This window comes from Ptychodera flava, chromosome 18, assembly GCF_041260155.1.
Source record: "Ptychodera flava strain L36383 chromosome 18, AS_Pfla_20210202, whole genome shotgun sequence".
In the NCBI taxonomy this organism is placed as follows: Eukaryota; Metazoa; Hemichordata; class Enteropneusta; family Ptychoderidae; genus Ptychodera; species Ptychodera flava.
The window spans coordinates 22,446,952-22,467,007 of record NC_091945.1 but is presented as its reverse complement, the minus strand read 5'-3'; the positions used below and the strand labels follow the sequence as shown (position 1 = coordinate 22,467,007).

The 20,056-nt window shown below is 39.5% G+C and overlaps 1 protein-coding gene across 1 annotated transcript in view; it reads left to right on the top strand.

Moving 5' to 3' along the window:
* The first annotated feature begins 214 nt into the window (after window positions 1-214).
* LOC139117177 (mucin-2-like) overlaps window positions 215-20,056 on the top strand; it is a 35,784-nt gene continuing 15,942 nt past the window's right edge. The window contains exons 1-3 of the mRNA XM_070680069.1: window positions 215-595; window positions 17,160-17,406; window positions 18,092-19,941. Of these exons, the coding sequence (XP_070536170.1) occupies window positions 388-595; window positions 17,160-17,406; window positions 18,092-19,941 (2,305 nt within the window). The 5' untranslated portion in view covers window positions 215-387. The remainder of the gene's footprint in view (window positions 596-17,159; window positions 17,407-18,091; window positions 19,942-20,056) is intronic.

The following is a 20,056-nucleotide window of genomic DNA, read 5'->3' as shown; positions in this document are numbered from 1 at the left end:
TTGAAAGACCAACGGCGAAGTCCGTAAAAATTGGCTTAGTTTCAAGTGCACCATTTCATTGTACTATAAACTTTGACAAGATGATAACGTGTCCTGGTAGCAGTTTTGTGTGTCTGTAACAGCACCTTTTTCAGATTTCAGAAACGCAGTGACTTCACGCGCATGCCGTTTAAGGTCTAACCAACCACAGCAGTAGTTAGACGTCTCCACATAGCACGACCCTGCGTGGGCTTCATGCGATCACTGCAGTGGCACCTTATTGGCCGCACACACCAACTACTCCTCGGTACAGGTAGATCTGGGCTGTCCCAGTCACAGTGACAGAAAACATTTTTTCTGTCACAGAAACACACAACTCTCAGGTCTCTTTTACAAAAAAAATACACAATGGCGACTTCAAGTTCACGGACGATGTCAACGCTAGGTTGTATCTTGACATTTATTATGTTTCACTCTTATGGAGTCTCATCAGAAAGTACGTTCGACTGTCAAACAGGCTTGCCAGTCACAGGAGGAGCTCCACAGCCCAAAGAAACGTCACCGTACAAGCTAACACTGAGCGCGGACGAATACAACCCAGGCATGGAAATTGAAGGTAAAGCATCATATTTCGCCGAAAATACTTACAGACCTTTACTAGTTAGAACTTCGCTAGAAAATAACGTTATTTAAACAAAATTACAAAACGCGTATTTCAATTTTTAACTCATTTAAGATTCAGTGTGTATTTTAGATTAAGCCTCTAATCCAGAGTAACCCTAACGTTCGACACATTTCAAATATAAATTCCTTTTGCGTTGCATACTTTGACAAGGCTCGTCAGAATGGCATATGAAATACGGAACGTGTCCGCTAGGCAAACGAAGGTTAAGTGTGCGCAAACGTCGATGGCACGGTCAAACAATACTGCCACTTTAGGACGGAACATCGACCATTCATGGACGGAAGTATTGGTAACACTCCCGTTATCTATATCCCCTGCGTTCCGTGTTAGCATTTGCCTATTAGGGGTCAGAATATAAGCGTTTCTAATTCCTTAAAATTATGCATGATCAGAAATTTGGTCAGCTGTGGCAAGGTGTGGCCAAAGTGTGGCAGAGACTCCCCGCCCAAAACTGACCAGACGATCAAAATTTGCCCAAGAGTATCGCAGCCTGAGACCGTGCGTCGACGGACTTAGATGAATACAGCCACTGTATAATTGTGAGCAACCAGGCTCAACAAAGACGTTCTCTTATGATATTCTACAGTATCACTAGTTGTGGCTAGTGCTACAAATATTTAGACCATAATGGAGTACTTTATAAGCGACCCGGCATTTGTGTTGTATTTATACCGTCAACAAATTATAAATGACGGCAAAGTACACAAAATCCATTTACAACTCACGGTTCAATCGATAATTCATGTGCAGGGTAGCATCTTATTCATCCGCATGACCTGGTTAATGACTACTCCTTGTCAAAGTTTTCCATTAGCTTTTTTAACACAAAGTTTTCCATATATTTGTACAGTAGTACACGCTGTCGTTTCTGTCTTCTGTCGTCTGAACTTCAAATAGTCTGTGCGCAGTAACATGTCCAGAGGTGAAATGAAGCGACGTTACCGAAGTTAGTTACGTGCATGCGCACGGACTTCAATGCACTCACAACTAGAGCGTCATTCAGGTCTTAAGGTGTGCAAGCTATCACGTAAAGTCGCGTTTATTGATACATTGAGGAATGAAACATGTGAATTATCGACCTCCATAACGCGAGAAGGACTGCGGTCCTCCGGCTACGGCCAAAAGGAGAGTGGGAAAATGAGCATGGCTGCTCCAGTCAGGTAAAATTTTGGCGGGGCAGATGAAATTTTACAAGTATAATTTGGCTGAAAAACTGCAATTTCCGAAAATGGTGAATACAAAATAAGTATCAAGCGCCTAGGAGATAAAAGGGGGGATTTAGGGAATATTCATATCTTTGCGTTTCTGTCACCGTTTGAATTATACATTACGACAAGAAAATTTAAAGAGGATTCTCGACCAAGAAATTATCTTAATATGCCAACACTTGCAAAATAATGATATCAGCGTTGTCCCTCGCATGTTAGCCGAGAACAATACTTCTTTTTGTGATTTCAATCGTGTGATTTTGAGTAATGATATCAGAGGAATTTTAGGTATGCTGGATAAGTCGATAAATTTTTTGGGGGTTCTGACACTGCACCTTAGTTGCTTACCTAGTAGGAAGGTTACTCGTGACCTTTGTGTTTCAAGGTCAACTTCGCGATGGTAGCTACTCGTTGGAATCTGCGGGATACATTGATGTATACCTTGGTGTGCAGCTGTTATCTCTTTGGTATTGTTGTCGATTTACGTCATGTAATCGGTTTTCTTTTTGTGCGTAGGACTTTTGAGGTCAAAGTTTACACAAAGACACGAATGGACGGCATCCCACATCGTAGGTATATCAGTACAGGTACTCTCGAACTAAAATTAGTTCTGATGTAAGGGTTCATGAGTACAAGACACATCGATCTTTCCACTGTATCTAGTGATGACATTTGCATACCGGAAGCTGCTGATTTTCACACATACATATATACATATATAACTACAAGCTGTCATACACATCATAAAAAGCGATAGATTGCTGTACAAATGTTTTAACTTGCACTCAGTAAGAACCGACAAGAATAAAAAGACAGGTCTAGAATAACATCTACCGTTATGACCAGTACTAGTGCTTACAGTGGTCTATTCCTGTTCAATGGTACCAGTCCCCTAAGCCGTAAAGAACCATAAATTCTATCGTGCTTAGGACGGTGAGTCTCCTGACATGCCACACAGATATAGACATCAAATGATTGGTAACCTGCTGTCGCTATAAGACCAATACCAGCTGCTTTAGGTTTCTTCATTTAGCAGAAGAAACTTGGTCTTCTTATTCCATGGGGGGGGTCTAAACGCAGGTGCATGTACAGGTGAAGTGTTACCATGTAAATTTCACATACCGCTTTCCATATATAAATTTGCATTCAAAAAAAATGCAATTGAATCGAAATTGGCCTTTCAAATATTAAATGGTCTAACAATCGCAAAGGAGAGCATTCTAGCGGAAATGCCGCTGTGCTTCCACATTTCGCAAGCTTGTTTAAACAGACATTGTACAGAATAATGTTTACCTTAGTCTTTAATATTATTAATTTTGTCTAATGGGTTTGGATATGTGAACCGACATCACGGAAAGCAGGCGGAAAGATATTCAATTAGTCAAATCTAATTTTCAAAATGGGTCAGCAAACAACCAAACGTTGGGAGCTTTCAAGTTGTCGAAATTTGTAAATAATTAATTGCCTACATTCGCCTTGCTGCTTGGATGTCTTCAATGTATTTCACGTTATAACCTTAAGTATTAAGAGATGGACGAGGGAGTCCGATCACTTGATAAACAGTGTAAGCTTGGCCAGTCGGCAAGAAGAATAAAGCTTGTACACAACATTATGGAAACGGGTTTAATGATGTACATGTCCGTCTACCATATATTTTCAGTTGCTGAATCGTTATGTAAAACCAGAACATGATGCATCTCCGACCTAGTATAGGACACGTGGCACTGACGTGTCAGCCAGCCAATTCTGTGGACGACGAGAAATAGCCGAGTCTGCATGTTTCTACATCGGCAAGGTTTCGAGAGAACAAATATTTGCGTCATATCGTGACTTCAAACACATGAGTGGATTGTCACGACCTCTCAGTTTGGATTTACTGTGCGATCTCAGCTGCGAATGCGCATAAACATCGTAACATTACAGAAACGAGTAAACACACCTGAAAGAACGTCCACAATTTCTCGATTTTTTTCACGTCCTTTGAGTTCACACAGCCTAATTTGTGCAGTTCGACACTTTTATATCCATAAATGTATCAATATGTTAATGGAAGTTTTACTTATCATCAGACTCAGGATAATAGCTATACAAACACAAAAGGCCAACTTCGGGTCGACCCACCAATGCGTAAAATTACACGCCTTCGGCTCATTTGAAGCAATATTAAGGGGCAAGCTAATATTTACATGCCACTGTGACACACATCATCTGGTCATGCGAACACAGCTGAGTTTACATCATTGCACAATGCAGGTGAACTCAAACGCGTGACAAGCCGATAAACTTAACTACATCTGCGAGCGAAGAAGCCCAACAGATGTGTAACAATGGCCATCCATTCATTCATTCTGTCAGTCGACCGAGCCATTCACACACAGGTGCGCGCGGGCTATCTCCCTTATCACCGATACATCAATGCCACGGTCAGTACAATCACCTTACGGTAGCAACATCGATATCTCGTGTTCAGGAACCCGAAGTCCTGGACAAAGAAACTATTTTTCTTCGTCGTGGAAAAAACTAGTATTTTGTTGATTTGACCCGGACACCCGTCACTCAAATTGGTATAAATCGACGATGAAAGCTATTAAATCCCACGGCAAACCTTTTAATCTAATCTGACCGTGATCGAAGCCATTACAATGTACACTGACCACAAACTATGGCAATTGCGCTTTGCGTGGAAGCCATGTAAGTCACGGCACAACATATCTGAGAGAGTCGGAGACAGACAGACAGACAGGCGGGCAGGCAGGCAGACAGACATAGACATAGACAGACAGAAAGACAGACAGACAGCGACATATAGACAGAGACAGAGAAACAGAGATATAGGCACATACTGACTGAGACGTAGAGACAAAGACAGGCAGACATAGACAGAGAAACAGACAGGCAGACAGAGACAGATAGAGACAGAGAGATAGAGACACATACAGACAGACAGAAAAGAAGATTCATTAAGACCAGCAAACAAAAATCTAGACATCACACAGTGAGATATACAGAGAAATTAAGACAATGAGTCACAACGAGTAAAAATCAGGCACAGAGGCAGATCGAAACAAAAGAACATAGACAGATAGAGAGACAGAGATGGGGAAAGAAACATAAATTAAAAGAGAGAGATACACACCTAAGAGACTGTGATATTCCTGGCAAAGTGTAGTTGACATAATAAGATATTTTGCTTTCAATTGATCTGGATTCCCTTATTGTAATCGTTAGACCCAATTCAAGGAAACGTCTTTATGTCATCTGTATAGATGACTCTTATCAATCCACAGAATAACAGTCTTTGAGGATAAACCGTTCATGTCTTCAAAATGGTAGGGTACTCAGAAAGAGGAACGCGGACTGATAAACCATTCAATTGCAAAGAAGTGTAGACTTGAACAACGAGCGGGAAAGGTTGACATGTGTTTTTTTTCCCGGCAGACTTCGGTGTTAACTAATCAGGCCATACATTTTCAAACTCTTGTCAACTTGAACTATACAATCATCATGTATAACTTGTAAAACATAGTACCAGTTATCGATAAGAGATAAAGATTCATAGTTTCTCAAAATTGCATTCTAAATGTGCAATTCTTGAACGCGTGTCTCGAGTAATTCATGTACATATCCAGTTTCAAGTTGATACAAATATACCCAGAACCAAACATTCAAGTTCACTACTGCTCGGGCTGAATACACGTATAAGTAAATAGATTTTCTCCGTAAAGTACGTCTTGTCGATACGTATGTTTTGCGCACGCGTATATTGTAAGGTATGTCAGATCTTTTTTTAGTACGGGGCACTTGAAAACAAGGTCACTGTAACGATCTGAGTGTTAGGATGGAAAAGGAGGTTAATAAATGTCAAACGGGCCATCACGAGACGTCGTCGACTAAAAATTACCATGATATAAAACTTTTGCAGGTACATGTACCTCGGGGACAGATTATTGGACTCTCAAGTAATTCTGATACTTTTCTAATGTTCCGCTTTTGGTGGGGGCGGGGGGATTGTTTAGAGCTCTTGGGGTGAGAAAAGTTTTAAATTTACCGTCTTGATGTTTTCGAAAATCGAAAATAATTTTTCAGCATAGAGTTTATTCAGGCATGGCGGCCATTTTGAATTTCAAATAATGGTAAATGTTGGGTAATTTGTTTTTCTAGTTTCAAATTTTGCACGGTGGCTCCATACTTTTATTCTTGATTTAGTAAGAGGATGGTTGAAAGTTCCGATGATGAGGAATTCGAAGGTTTGAGAAAAGTGTCTTTCACTTTCGGGGCACCTACTACCTTAATGAATGAATTGAGAACTGCTCGACATTACAGTAGAAGTGTATCGTTAGTGACGTCACTTCCTTCAAGAAATTTACTATGCTTAGGCTAACCAAAAGCAGAACAACTTTCCCGTCTACAGATTAATGTTGACAGCCTATCGAGATAACGGCGCATGCGTGTGTAGGTACACTTTTACCACAGTTAAGCTCCAGCGATGTGTGTAATAGATTGTACTCTCAATCCAAGTGGCAATAAACTTTCATTCATAAAATACCGCTCATGCTTTTAAAAAGCACCGTCCCTGCACGCACGAGCTCGCACATCCTGTAAATAAATCGAATCGAGTCCTGCTAACTGAACGGGTCCATGGACATCTTACCAACAGACGTTAGGTAGAGCTAACGGCAGCCAGTAGAGACGGCACAATTTATGAGACGAAGGGGTTTGGGTTTGTAATTTAACTTTTCTGACCCAGTTCTGCCTTTGAGTTGACTGTTGAAAGCTGCCGTGTTGGCAACGGTGTCGCCAGGGACGCTAAATTAGATGGTGAATGGAGATAAGCGCTGGTTCAAAGTTTTGTAAACGACACCCCGACACACAACCCTCTTGACACGGTAAATAATGAAATACTAGAAAATCAAGATAGAATTCGTTGTGGTGAAATACGATTAATTTGGGAGGGTTCACAAAAACGTGATATGGACCACAATTAGTTACTATTTGGCGAATACGCCATCGCCATCTGATGATAGAAATATCGAATTTGTCTGAAACTGTTGTTGTTTAAGAACCAACAGATTCAATGCTGGTCTCCTCCGTCTCGACTTTAAAATTTCAACTCTGTGATGACGACATGTCATGCGATTTAAGGCAGAACGCACCTCGGGGACATAGATACTCGGATTCTCAAACTTTTACAATACACTTTTGGCCTAGCACTTGCTGGGGCTCATTTTGAAGCTTATGGAACATATAAGATTTTCACTGACCTAGTTTTGTGAAAATCGGGAATATTATTTTACCCAATAGAGCTAACACAGGAATGGCGTCAATTTTAAATTTCAAATATCGGTAAATATTTGATAATTTGTTTCTCTAATACCAAATTTTGTGCGGTGACCTCCATAGTTATTCTTGATTTTAAGAAGGAATCGTTGAAATTTTGCTTTAGGAAAGTATGAGCAAAGTTTGAAGTCCTTAATTTTTCGAGGCGCGAACTGCTATAAGCGTAAGTCGGAAGGAAGATCTGATACCATAGTTGTACCGCATCACAAGAATTTGAACAGTATGAACCAGTGCGAGTGTTATTATACAAAATGTCTTACTTTCGCGAACACAACTCCTCATTCTGACCGACAATAAACTGCATGGGGCTTTGCATAGTCGTGGTTGACACCTTGTACAGTAAGCTTCGCGCACGCCTCACGTATGATTACGTAGTCATGACGAAGCTTTCAAAACACAATTCGAATCGAAAGTAGAAGTTACGCAACTGAATGATCTCATTTCAGCAGATTAGCAAATCCCTGCCATAAATTGTAAGAACCTGCTCTACACTCGTCCCGTAACCTAATAAAATGTGGAACGCGAAAAGCAGATTTATTACAAAGGAAACGTGCACATTATCATCATACCGTACGGTTTCGAAAGAAGTTCACTCTTCAGTATGAACACGCAAACAACAGGTCCTAACTAACAGCACTTTGACCGCATGCGGGCGTCACACAACTTTCGCTGAACTCGAGGCATCCTATCCAATTCGTACCATTGTATCGGCACTCTTAGTTAATTCGATTTCTTGAAGTACACAACCGGAGTCACTAGAACCACCGTAGATGTAAAGCGACGGACCAGCACATATTCTTTTTTTCAGTTTATACTGGCACGAATCCAAATCCATATATCACAGACACTTGAGAATGAAATACTTCGCATCGGAATGTAAATACCAGGAGCATTAGTCTGAGTCAGGAACGCTAAGACAAACGCTTTGACACACGTATGCGATACTTATCATTTACAACATGTCTTTGACAGCGTCGGAACATGTCGACCGAGGAATGTGGTTAGTAAGAAAATGTCTCTGTCCCCTTTTGCACGTACCTACTCCCTCCTAATACGGTCAAGGTCTCCAGATCACGACGCGAAGACTGGGCCCATTTAGTTTACGTCCGCGTCATTTCCAAAGATTGGGTCCATACTTCGTATATCCCTGTGCTTATCCTTATGCTGGTCAAATATCAGCGAAATGAAAGTAAATACTAATAGCTAAAAGCTGTGGAAAATAAAAAGAAACTTACAGGTGACTTAAATTAACTTGCATTTCCCCTTCTCATCATACCTGGCAAGTACACTAATATATGTGTGTGTTAAAGACCGCTACTTAGCTTAACGTCCGTCCAGTAGTTCAAAAGGCACTTACTATTGATTCGAAGGAATTAGAGTTCAACGTCAAGGTTAACATCACTGTGTGTTTAAGGAAAACAGGATTATCATGTACTCTTTTTATTTTAAACGCTACACTTCTGCTGTCAGAGAAGAAACGTCACCTGTCAAGTAGCTCTCCCCATCAGAAGACAGCTACACAGTAAACGGAAAATCCGATGCTTGCAAAAGCATATATAGAGGACAGTTTTCTAAGAAATATTCAAGTTGTTCGTTTACGGCTTGCATTTCTTTCAAAATAAGTATTTCGTCCTTCTGGATTTCCTGTTTATCATGATTGACAAGTAATATACAAAGGCTGATACGGTCACTTTCATGCGTTCACAGTTACTGTTAAGGTAGTATGCGCCCCGAAAGTGCAAGATTTGCTCAAACTTACCTCACTGAAACTTTCGACCATTCTCTTACCAAATCAAGAATAAAAATCAGGGTTCACCGTGCAAAATTTTGTACAAGAGACAAATTGCCTAAAATTTTCCGATATTTGAAATTAGAAATGGCCACCATCGCTGTGTTAACTCTAAGCTTATAGGGAATATAAAACTTTAGATTTAAAAACAAAAAACAAAAAAACAAGACGGTTAAAAGTTTTCTTGCACCGAGCTTTAAAACGAATCCGTAGAAGTGGTAGATAAGAAAAGATGTGTAAAAGTTTGAGAGTCCTAAAATCTGTCCCCGAGGCGCGTTCTACCTTAAATAGAAGAATGTATTCGGAAAGATAATATATCCATAGCATGACGGTATTGTTGCGTGCCTCATTTACATAACGATAAAATCTCAACTATCATTGGCTATCTGATTGTAAACATAAACCAATGGATCAGAAGTATGAAAAATGCGATTGTTATCCATCGTCCAAACCCCCCTTCGGATGACTGGTTTCCCTGGCAACGCACAAGGAAGTCATTTAGATACCCATTTCAAATCAAGGTCACCGCAGTTGAAGGCCATGTTCACCATTGTTGAAGAGTGTTTGATAAGTGTAAAATAATTGCAGGCATATAGTCCAATGCCCAAGTTGTAAATTTTAATTTAAGTGGACGATCTTGATAAAGACGTTGTTGACACCGTAACATCGTTGCGTTGGAGTTCAGCACAAGGATATCACACAGTTATCGCGCTAACATGCTTCACGTGACCGGCGGTGATAGCTGGGGAAAGATTATGAAGATCACCATCTCATTTTTACAGTTTACCGAGTATGTAGATCTCTGACTCCAAACAAACAGAAAAAAGAGCAACTATTATTGTCTATAACCCTTTAACTTATTCACAACATTTGTTAATTTGTATATTGAATAAGGTAGTATGCGCCTCGAAAGTGAAAGACTTAAACTTTTGCTCTAACTTTCCTCAAGGAATCTTTTAATCATTCTCTTTCAATATCAAGAATAAAATAAGGGTCACCGTGAAAATTTTGGTACTAGAGAAACAAATTACCCAAGATTTACCGATATTGAAATTCAAAATGACCGCCATCCCTGTGTTAACTCTATGGAGAAAATTAAAAGTTTTCGATTTTCGAAAAACTAAGCCGGTGAAAAGTTTTCTTTCACCAAGAGCTTTAAAATGACCCCCATATGTGATATATCAGAAGAGAATTGTAAAAGTTTGAGAGTCCGAATGTCTGTCCCCGAGGTGCGTTCTACCTTAAGTAATGTTTAGTGAACACAATTCTCGAAATACAAAAAGTGTATCGACTATATTTATTTAAGAGGGAAGAAGTAAATGATATCAAACAAATATTGGACATAAGAACATATCAAAATTCGAAATCACAAGTCTCAAGCAGCGTTTCACACATTATCAACTCAGGCGATTTGTACGATAGTGTACGAATGTAGTGTAGTGTAGTGTACTGTAGTGTAGTGTAGTGTAGTGTAGTGTAGTGTAGTGTACTGTACTGACTGTGCTGTGCTGTGCTGTGCTATACTATACTATACTGTTCTGTACTGTTCTGTACTGTACTGCACTGCGCTTTACAAATGTTATATCCTTGTTCGTAAACTTTGGAGCATCTTATTGACGCGACACGTACGTTGGTTCGCTTTAGTAAGAAAAAAAGAACAAAGCCCCCCCTGTGTATTAATAACTACACGTATGCATGTACCATAACTTTTGATCTGAATCATGTATTTTCTTACAATGACTTGTCGTTTCGTGCTACTCACAACAATATTGTTCTCTATTTTAAAGGAGAGGTCACACTCTATGCACAATGAGTAATAAGGGAGGGTTATATTTTGTACTCTAATGCTGGGGTGACTCACATACTTTGAATTCCAATGCCGCTCCCAAAATTTTTAAAACCTCCTTTATAGTAATTTTAGCCACAGCAACTAAGTCTTAACTGAATAATGTAATTATGTATCCATTGTGTGGGCGAACTTTCTTCACTCACGTGCATATAGTCAGATAGGGATAGGAATGTCTGCAGCTCAACCGGTGATAGGGTGAATACCAGCATTTCATAAAAATGTCTACTGAGATATGATAAATAGAATTGCATGACCTGGCAACACTATTCTACTGGCTTTTGTATGTTCTGGCGTTTGCTATATCTAACGTCAGCATGAGACCCGTTACGCAGCTTTGTGAGAACTCGTCGGGGTCTTCGTGACCATCTCCGACAATGGATCGATTTTAGCCCGGGGCCAGTAAATAATTCTCCTTACAATTTCCCAATGTCCACACAGAGATTGTAGCGCGGCGTGGATAATTGTAACCTAGCTACAGAGTCTCTGAGTCGTCGACCATGCTCTCCCGTTGGTCAGACTCCCTAGAACACGTTTGGAACTAATTTGGAATAATTAGATGGTGCATTACTGTCGGTTTAATCTACAAATGTAAGCTCATCTGCTTTTCTTTTTAAGTTATACACTTGTTTTTATGAGTAATTTGCAATATTGCAATAATCAGTTATAGAGCACCTAACATTTTTGAGAAATTTGAAAAGTATGAACATCCAATTATCCCAAATTAGTTCCAATCGTGTTCTAGCTACATGTATAGGTTATAATTTCCACACAGTGCTCACAATCTCTGTGCGGAGATTGACAATTTCCACAGATTTCGAAGCCATGAGCTGAACACTGTTCGGAATAGTTCGATCCTGATCAGGATGAAATAGATGACTGAATTAAAACAGTAGGGGATCCAGCGACTTGGTTGATAATTGTTTCGTTTATTGTTACTGGATTCAAAAACAGAAAACCAGCAAAACAAGTACAACTGTACAAACATACCAGCTGCACAAAATATTTGTCATTTATCTTCTGTTGCACGAGCTGGCTATAAAAATGTACGAAACAGAATGAGGCATCTTGAAACTCTAGGCGTTTCTCAGTTCGTCACACTAAAGATGAAGCAAAGTTCTGCGAATATATGCCAATGTTGATTTTAAAATTGTACCTATTTGCATCATCCTGGTTTGAAAACTATAAGCACACCCATAGCGTCTACTCAATTTACAAATACAGCAAGGGCTCTGGTGAACCTTACTGACGTTTTTCTGTGCACTCTACACCCACCTAAACGTTAACAATACACATCATTGTTGTTGCTGTTATAACATATTTTATTCACTTATGTTTGCTTTATACAAATACTCAGCTTAACCTTTGGTCTTCTATACTGTGACATATTTCTGATTGTGAATAGTTTACAATGAAAGGAGTATGCAATCTAGTATTCAAAAGGCACAGTCAGGATTAACCTCACATCAGGTAATCGGTTGATATAAAAGAGTTTCAATTTTGATGAGCAAAATTGTCCAATTCATCATATTTGCCCTCCACACAGTATCATGCTGCTCGCTATCGGTAGAATTTCAACGGAAATAAATAAATAAATATATATATATATATATATATATATATATATATATATATATATATATATATATATATATATATATATATATATATATATATATATATATATGTATGTATGTATGTATGTATGTATGTATGTATGTATGTATGTATGTATGTATGTATGTATGTATGTATGTATGTATGTATGCATAGGGGAGGGGATCATTTCAGAAGGTCAACTGCCATCGGGATTAATAGGAATACAGCCATGGAGTGCCACAGTTGTTTCTCTTATTTTTTAGCCACGTGTGTCATCAACGGAAAAAAGACACAAATAGTAAGTCTCGAGCGGGGTTGACTGAATTGATGTCCTCAATATTTGAATATCTAGATCATGGTCTCGACAGATTCGCCTCTCTAACTGTACAGGGTTTCAAACAGTATAACAAGTACAGCGGAAAATAAAAATATCTCAGTACTCTTGCGAATCCAACTTAAGATCAGCTTCTGTGAATTCAGCAAAAGATGTGTACACGTTTTAAAGACATGCATATGTGCAGCGAACCCTTGAAAATGAAAAACCGGCGATATTTTGCATAGTTACTGGCAGCCTGATCGTCTCCATTTTACAACTAAGTCACTAATTAGACTAATTAAACAACCATACCTCCCAAGGATTACTGAGAGTTCATCATGAGCTGGCTGAGCAGAGTTCATAACGTTCTCACGAGTTTAGTATGCGTTCTCACTAACATAATACCAAATTTATTATATGGTGCACTCTCCTTTTATATGGCGCTCAATCTATTTCGGGTTGACTACTCTACCTATCGTGATGCTGCCAGCTAATTAAAGTGCCAACTACTTAAAGCTGACGCGATAAGTACACTTTGTACAGCACTTATCAGCGCAAAACGACAGATCATCTCTAAATGCGTCGAGACTGCGAACTGTGTCCCATAGTTTTGCGTTTAACCATGTCAACACTGATTAGATAAGTAACGATCCACAGCGATCAGATGAAAAATCGCCAGCCTTAGGCTATAATGTCAACTCTCACGAGTCCGTTTCATTACTGTCCAAAGACAGCGAACTATATCTGTGTCAGCGTCATAGCTTCAGTCTACGATAATTCACTGTTATACCCGGAAAACTGCCAGAATCTGCACAGAATTGAAATCGAAAGAACTGGTCAGGCTAGGTTTTTTACGAGGTGGACCGGGCAGGCAGCTGAGGTCCTGACATAGCTAATGAGGGATTAATCGATCACCCTACTTGTCTGATTGTCAGGACATGCTGGATAAATATGTGTTATCAAATCCAGATTTGCTGTTGCAAAACTTAAGCCTCTCAGGACCTAAACCCCTACATATTGGGGGTTGCGGTGGTAAGGTACCAGGAACTGAGGCCTGAAAGGGTTAATATCAACAGAAAGTTAAAAGTAGGGATTCCGAGGTAAACCTGATCTATTGTCCTTTCTGTAACTTCTATTTTCCATCCCATGTGATGGTTACCTGACATTCTACACGTACTGGACCAGTTATTTTATTATTTAATTTACTGGCTACAACCCCCTTGTACTTTTGACCTCACCTAGGTCAAAGATCAGGAACAATTATATTCTAACGTAATGAATCTTCTTATTAATCATAGACATAGTTTTGGTAAGATATTTCGTTATTACAATAGTTTGCTGTCTTCTCTATCAAAACTGGGGCGCTATGTTAATCATCTGAAGATAACAACATTGGAATGCAGTGTTGGCTAATCGGCTCTCGCTAGAACCCAAAACAAGGGTCTTACTATACTGACCCAAATATAAAGCATTATTTGACTCGCTAAGCTGCAGATTTATTTCAGCAAACTTCTTTCATATGATTCAAAGACACTCGGTGGATAACGGTTCGTTCAAGTGAATCGCCCTCTAGTAGCGAGAATGATTCAATCTGTCATTTTGTTAGTTGGACTTTAATTTAAATGTTTCAATACCCTGCGTTCTCGTGTCGGTAATGTGAGTTAACCAAGATTCCTTTGCACTGTTTCACTACTTCGTCCAAAATGTTACGCCATACTAAGTAAAGACTTGCATAGGTATGTCTATCTTCAAGCTTTCACGCGTGCGTTCGTCTCAGCTTTATATATGAGAGAAGTGTCAAAAACAAGATAATAATTCGATAACAATTAACATATAACAGCAAAGCCTGTGGACTAGAAGTAACCACTACGCCACAATTGACAAAGAGAAAAGTTAATTATTGATTGATTGGAAGGAACAAACTTGTAGAATACCAATTAACATACCAGCAGAATTCTTGTATCTATATATTAATGGATAACCGCCCGTTGCGGAAGATACGGGCTGACAATAGACGAACCTTGATAACGCGTATTTAGTTCAGCAGTTGACCACATGCTTGTTCCAGTCAAAGGTACAAACCGACAGCGCCTGGCCGGTAACGTGTGCATTAATATTGTGAATCGAATATGTACACCGAGTTGATGTGGCGGAAGAAGTCAATCTTTCACTCTCTATACCGGGTCTCTATACTAAGTCTGAAACTTCGTGTTTTTGCTTTTTATTTGTCTGTTTGTATGTTGATTTCTTTCGTGACAAATATTTGAAGCTCAATGTCACCTTTGATTAGTCTATGCTAAATATGATGCAGATATCTAAATGACGAAAGGACGAGCAATGAAACACGGTGTATCTTGTTGAGGGCACATTTCGATCATTTGTTGGTGAATGCATGTACCATGTTTCTCGATAAATCCAATCACGACTTGATCAAAATCGATAGCACATACTAAATGCCCTTGGCAACGACTGGGATGATTCAACAAAACGCCCTGACAACATTATTGATCAAAGTTAGCTGATAAAATTCTTTTCATTTTTAAGGCGCCTAATCTTATGGACGATAAGTTAAGTCCGATAGGTATTCTAAAACCACAGCAAGTCACTGCTATTAATATCGGTGTGTTCTTTCGATGCCCTGCATACATATATGTCGCTTTTGATAACCTATAGGCTCTGTGTCGTTCAAATGATTGTATATAGTTGTATGTCATCAGCTGCGCATGTGCAAGATGTGATCAACACGCAGCATTTGCATTGTCTCTTCGTACGTTCACCATGTACAATGAACTTTGAACTTTATTGATGAGCACACAACTTCCCACTAGAGGAAAGAAAACGGTTACAAAAATGAGGAAGTTAATCAAAAATTAAAAAAAAAAAAATGATAAGAAAAATCATCCTAAAAGATAAAATAGTTAATCTTATCAAAGATAGACAAAAAGAAAATTACATTCCTGAAGGCGTCGGTTGCTTTCTTAGCTGTGCGAGCGAAATTGATATGGTTTTGTTTTTATTATAAAATTCGACTTTGTTAGGCTTATTATAGAATTTTGTGACATTTTAGCTGCCGGAGCAATAAAAGAGATTTCTTTGACTGGTGTAAAATTTGCATCAAGAAATTATGACCTCTTGTTCATCTTCTACTCATTTGCTACAGTAGAGTTCACAGACTCTTTCATTTGCCTGTGTTTTATCGTCTCGCCCTGTTTCAAGTATTTAATCATCTACTTTTGAATGAAAATTTTAGTGGAATACCGAGCGAGTTCGCTGTACATTGCCATGCAGTTTTTGACACTCCCGATAAGAAACGACACAAGTCTAATGCACTATTTCTATTGCTGAATTTGGAGTACACTAATTATCCCCTACATCACTATCATAAACAAGAATGGGTCTGATAAGTCTATCAAAATAATGATTATGCTAAACGAACATTTAGATTTCTACCAATTTTTTTCTTTAAAGAGTACATTGCTTTTGTACCCCTTTTCAGTCTTAAGATTTTCCGTAATATATTAAATTTTCCATTTACGCTTATAACCTAACAAAGACTGTAAAATGTTCAGCTATATAAAATTCTTTTACCCCAATAAAATGCCATCGTCCAATAGTTTGTTTGACTTACTAAATATTATATTTGATTTATCCGTATTGAACGATAAATGCTATTTTGAAGTGTACACGGAAAGGTGAGTTTCTCCAAACAACTCTGTAATCCATTTTTAGACTTGACAGAGTGACGGTGTCTTCAGTGTACACAAGACAGCTGATGCTAGTCTTATCAAAAGTTAGTGGGTCACAATTTCCAGTATCAAAGATGTTAGGAAGATCAATGATGAACAGGGTGAAGAGAGTGGAACTTAAGTTATGTCCTCTACGATAGATTGAAATTGTTTAGTTAGACCACTGTTAGTCTTATGTAACATTGCTATACACTCATTTTATGATTTTATACAGTTTCCCTGTTATTTCTCAGAAATTTAGCATAGAGGTAACTGTGCCTATATGTGGCAATAAAAGTACTACTTCGCTGTCTGATCGGCAAACAACTACAAATAGCTACCTTGCTGAATGAAAATAGCAGACTGAATCAGTGCGACATAGAAACGCATCTTGTCTCTGATTTCGAACAAAAACGCCCTCACCGCTAAACACCTCAAGTAAACCAGAATGTAGGGGAACGTACCGATTTTATATTGTCATGTTATTGAAGTATATCTATACATTATGGATGATGTGGTTCTGTCGTGGTAAAATGACGGCATCATAACGGCAAGACAAAACCTATGGGCTACTGAACATAATATAACAAATAACACAGCAACACAAGATGAAGAATTCCTCTTCAGTGAAATGTTGATACCATTCGATTCATATATTTTCTTTACTCTTTTCAGTGACTCTGACATCGGCAGCTGGCACTGCCTTTGAAGGCTTTTTCATCAAAGCTCAAGAAGTGGACGATCCGTCGACCAGTCTAACAGGTTTCAGAGAAACTCTTGATGGCACAACCAAAGTTTATGACTGTGGCGGTATACATAGCTCAGCAATCGCAAATTCAGACCAGGTGAATACACAGAGCCAAAGCAGTGTTGAAGTCACATGGCAGGTACCGGAAACAACGGATATCGCCATCCACTTCGTGTAAGTACATACTTTTATTACACGCGGCGTAAATCAATTGTCTCCTTCTTTCTTGTAAAGACTTGGTGTCGTAACCCTCCTTTTGAAGGTGGCAGAGTATGATAATCTAAAGGAATCATCTTGATGATCTCTTTTGAGCACGTTATAAATCTAGTTGAAATGGGGTGGGGGATATTGCCATGGTACAATATGACGAGGCGCAATACTTTGGGGACTCTGTCCTTGGAAAGTTAAGTATTTAAATATGAGTGCAACCTCCTGATATCCATACCACCAAGGTATTGTGCCATAGACCCTTGACTTTAATAATTGAAATGCCACACGATCGAAGATTACAACATACATCTGAGGTCGTAGAAATATCTTCCTGTTTATTTGGTTACAGTCACATTGGTATTCAGGATTTCCCCTTTCCTAGAAGATTTGCCACCTTCGGTCACAGAGTAGTTGTATTTTTATGCAATAACAGGCGCTAGAAAATTCGCCAGACTTATTAGAGAACTTGCACTGGCGACGATACAAATCATGCCTTGTTCCCTGTTTGACAAAAGGGTTAAATATATACTTTTCATCAATAAGATCCCTTCTCAATTATGGTTTGAGATTATAGATAAAATTACATGTATTCCACAACTGCTAAAATATACTTAGATCAAATAACCGTATCCTTTCCTCGAAACTGTAGGGCTACAGTAGTACAGACTTGGAACCCCCTGGTGTTTTGGGAATACATAAAATCTGACGTCATCTTCCCGGCCTTGGATGTAGGTATATATGCCGACAATAGTACAGAAGCCGGAACCCATCCGACTACAACTGCGGAAGAAACAACAGATCCTGGCACAGAAGTATCTACAATAACCCCACCTGAGGAAGGGACTGCTCCGGGAGAAACTGATTTTGTGACTACTGCAAAAATGACAACCTTGCTTTCCACACAGCCACGTATTACAACAGATATCACCATGTCAACGAAGAGGCCATCAACAAGTATAACTGGGAGCACTTTACCTGTCATGACCACTAGATTATTGACTACTGCTCCTGCACCAACGGAACAAACGACTCCTGGGAGAATGACCACATCCGTACTAACAGAGACCACTTCTGAAGCAACTACCGAGCAGACGACGACAGAAGAAGAATTCGTAACTACTCCACTGGAGACGACGACATCACAACCAACTACCACAGTCACGACGGAACAGTCAACAACCTTTCAGACAACCACGGAAGAAACAACAGAAGAATCAACCAGACCAGTTACAACCAGTCGGGAAACGACGAAAGAACCAACAACAACAATCACAACGTCACAGGAAACAACATCACAGACAACAACATTAGTGACAACCACACAAGAAACAACAGAAGAATCCTTTACAACTACACAAGAGGTAACAACAACAATAGAATCAACCACAAAAGTCACAACAGAACCATCAACAACGTCAAAAGCAACTACATCCATCACAACTCCATTGGGGACAACAGAAGAGCCACCTGTAACAACTGGACAGGAGACCACGACAACAGAGAAGCAAACAAGCACAGTCTCAACCACACAAGCAAAAACAACGACAGAACCATCAACAATAATCACAACAACAACACAAGAAACAACAGAAGAACATACAACTACAGCCTTCGACCCGACCACAACTATCACAACTAGACAAGAGACAACACAGCCTTCTATCACGACCACTCTAGAGACAACAATGGCACAGCAACCAACCACCACAGCAACAACAGAAAAAGCACCCACAACGAGGAAGCAGACGACACAGGAGCCTTCTGTCACAACTACAGAAGAAACTACCACATCCACGACAAGCCAAGTTACAACAGAAGACGCGACCACAACAAGGAAGCAGACAACACAGGAGCCTTCTGTCACCACTACAGAAGAGACTACCACAGTAAAACCCACCACCACAGTTAAGAATCCACGAGTGACAACGGAGGAGCCTTCTGTCACAACTACAGAAGAAACTACCACATCCACGACAAGCCAAGTTACAACAGAAGACGCGACCACAACAAGGAAGCAGACAACACAGGAGCCTTCTGTCACCACTACAGAAGAGACTACCACAGTAAAACCCACCACCACAGTTAAGAATCCACGAGTGACAACGGAGGAGCTTCCTGTCACAACTACAGAAGATACAGCAACAACAGAGGAACCTACTACATCCACAACAAGACCAGAGCCATCAACAATTCAACAAACAACAACACCCAAAGTAACCACAGTACTATCGACTCAGGAAGAGACAACAGAAGGACCAACAACAGCAGTAACTACCGACCAACAGACAACAGATGAACCATCTGTTACAACTGCACAGGTGACGACTACAGTAAAGGAACAAACTACCACTTCCACAACCACGCATGAAACAACAACTCATGAGCCTATCATAACTACAAGAAAGCAGACAACTGAAGAAAAAGTGTCCACTGGGGTAGCAACAACGAGGCAAGTAACGCAGCCCGGGACAAGTCCGATTTCCACTACTTTGCTGCCTGGTAGGTAACATTCATCATTATATGTACATTAATTTATATATTTATGAAAGTAACATTACTTTTGAACAAAGTGTCAGCTATAAATGTGTGATCCCACTGTAAGAAAAAAACTGCC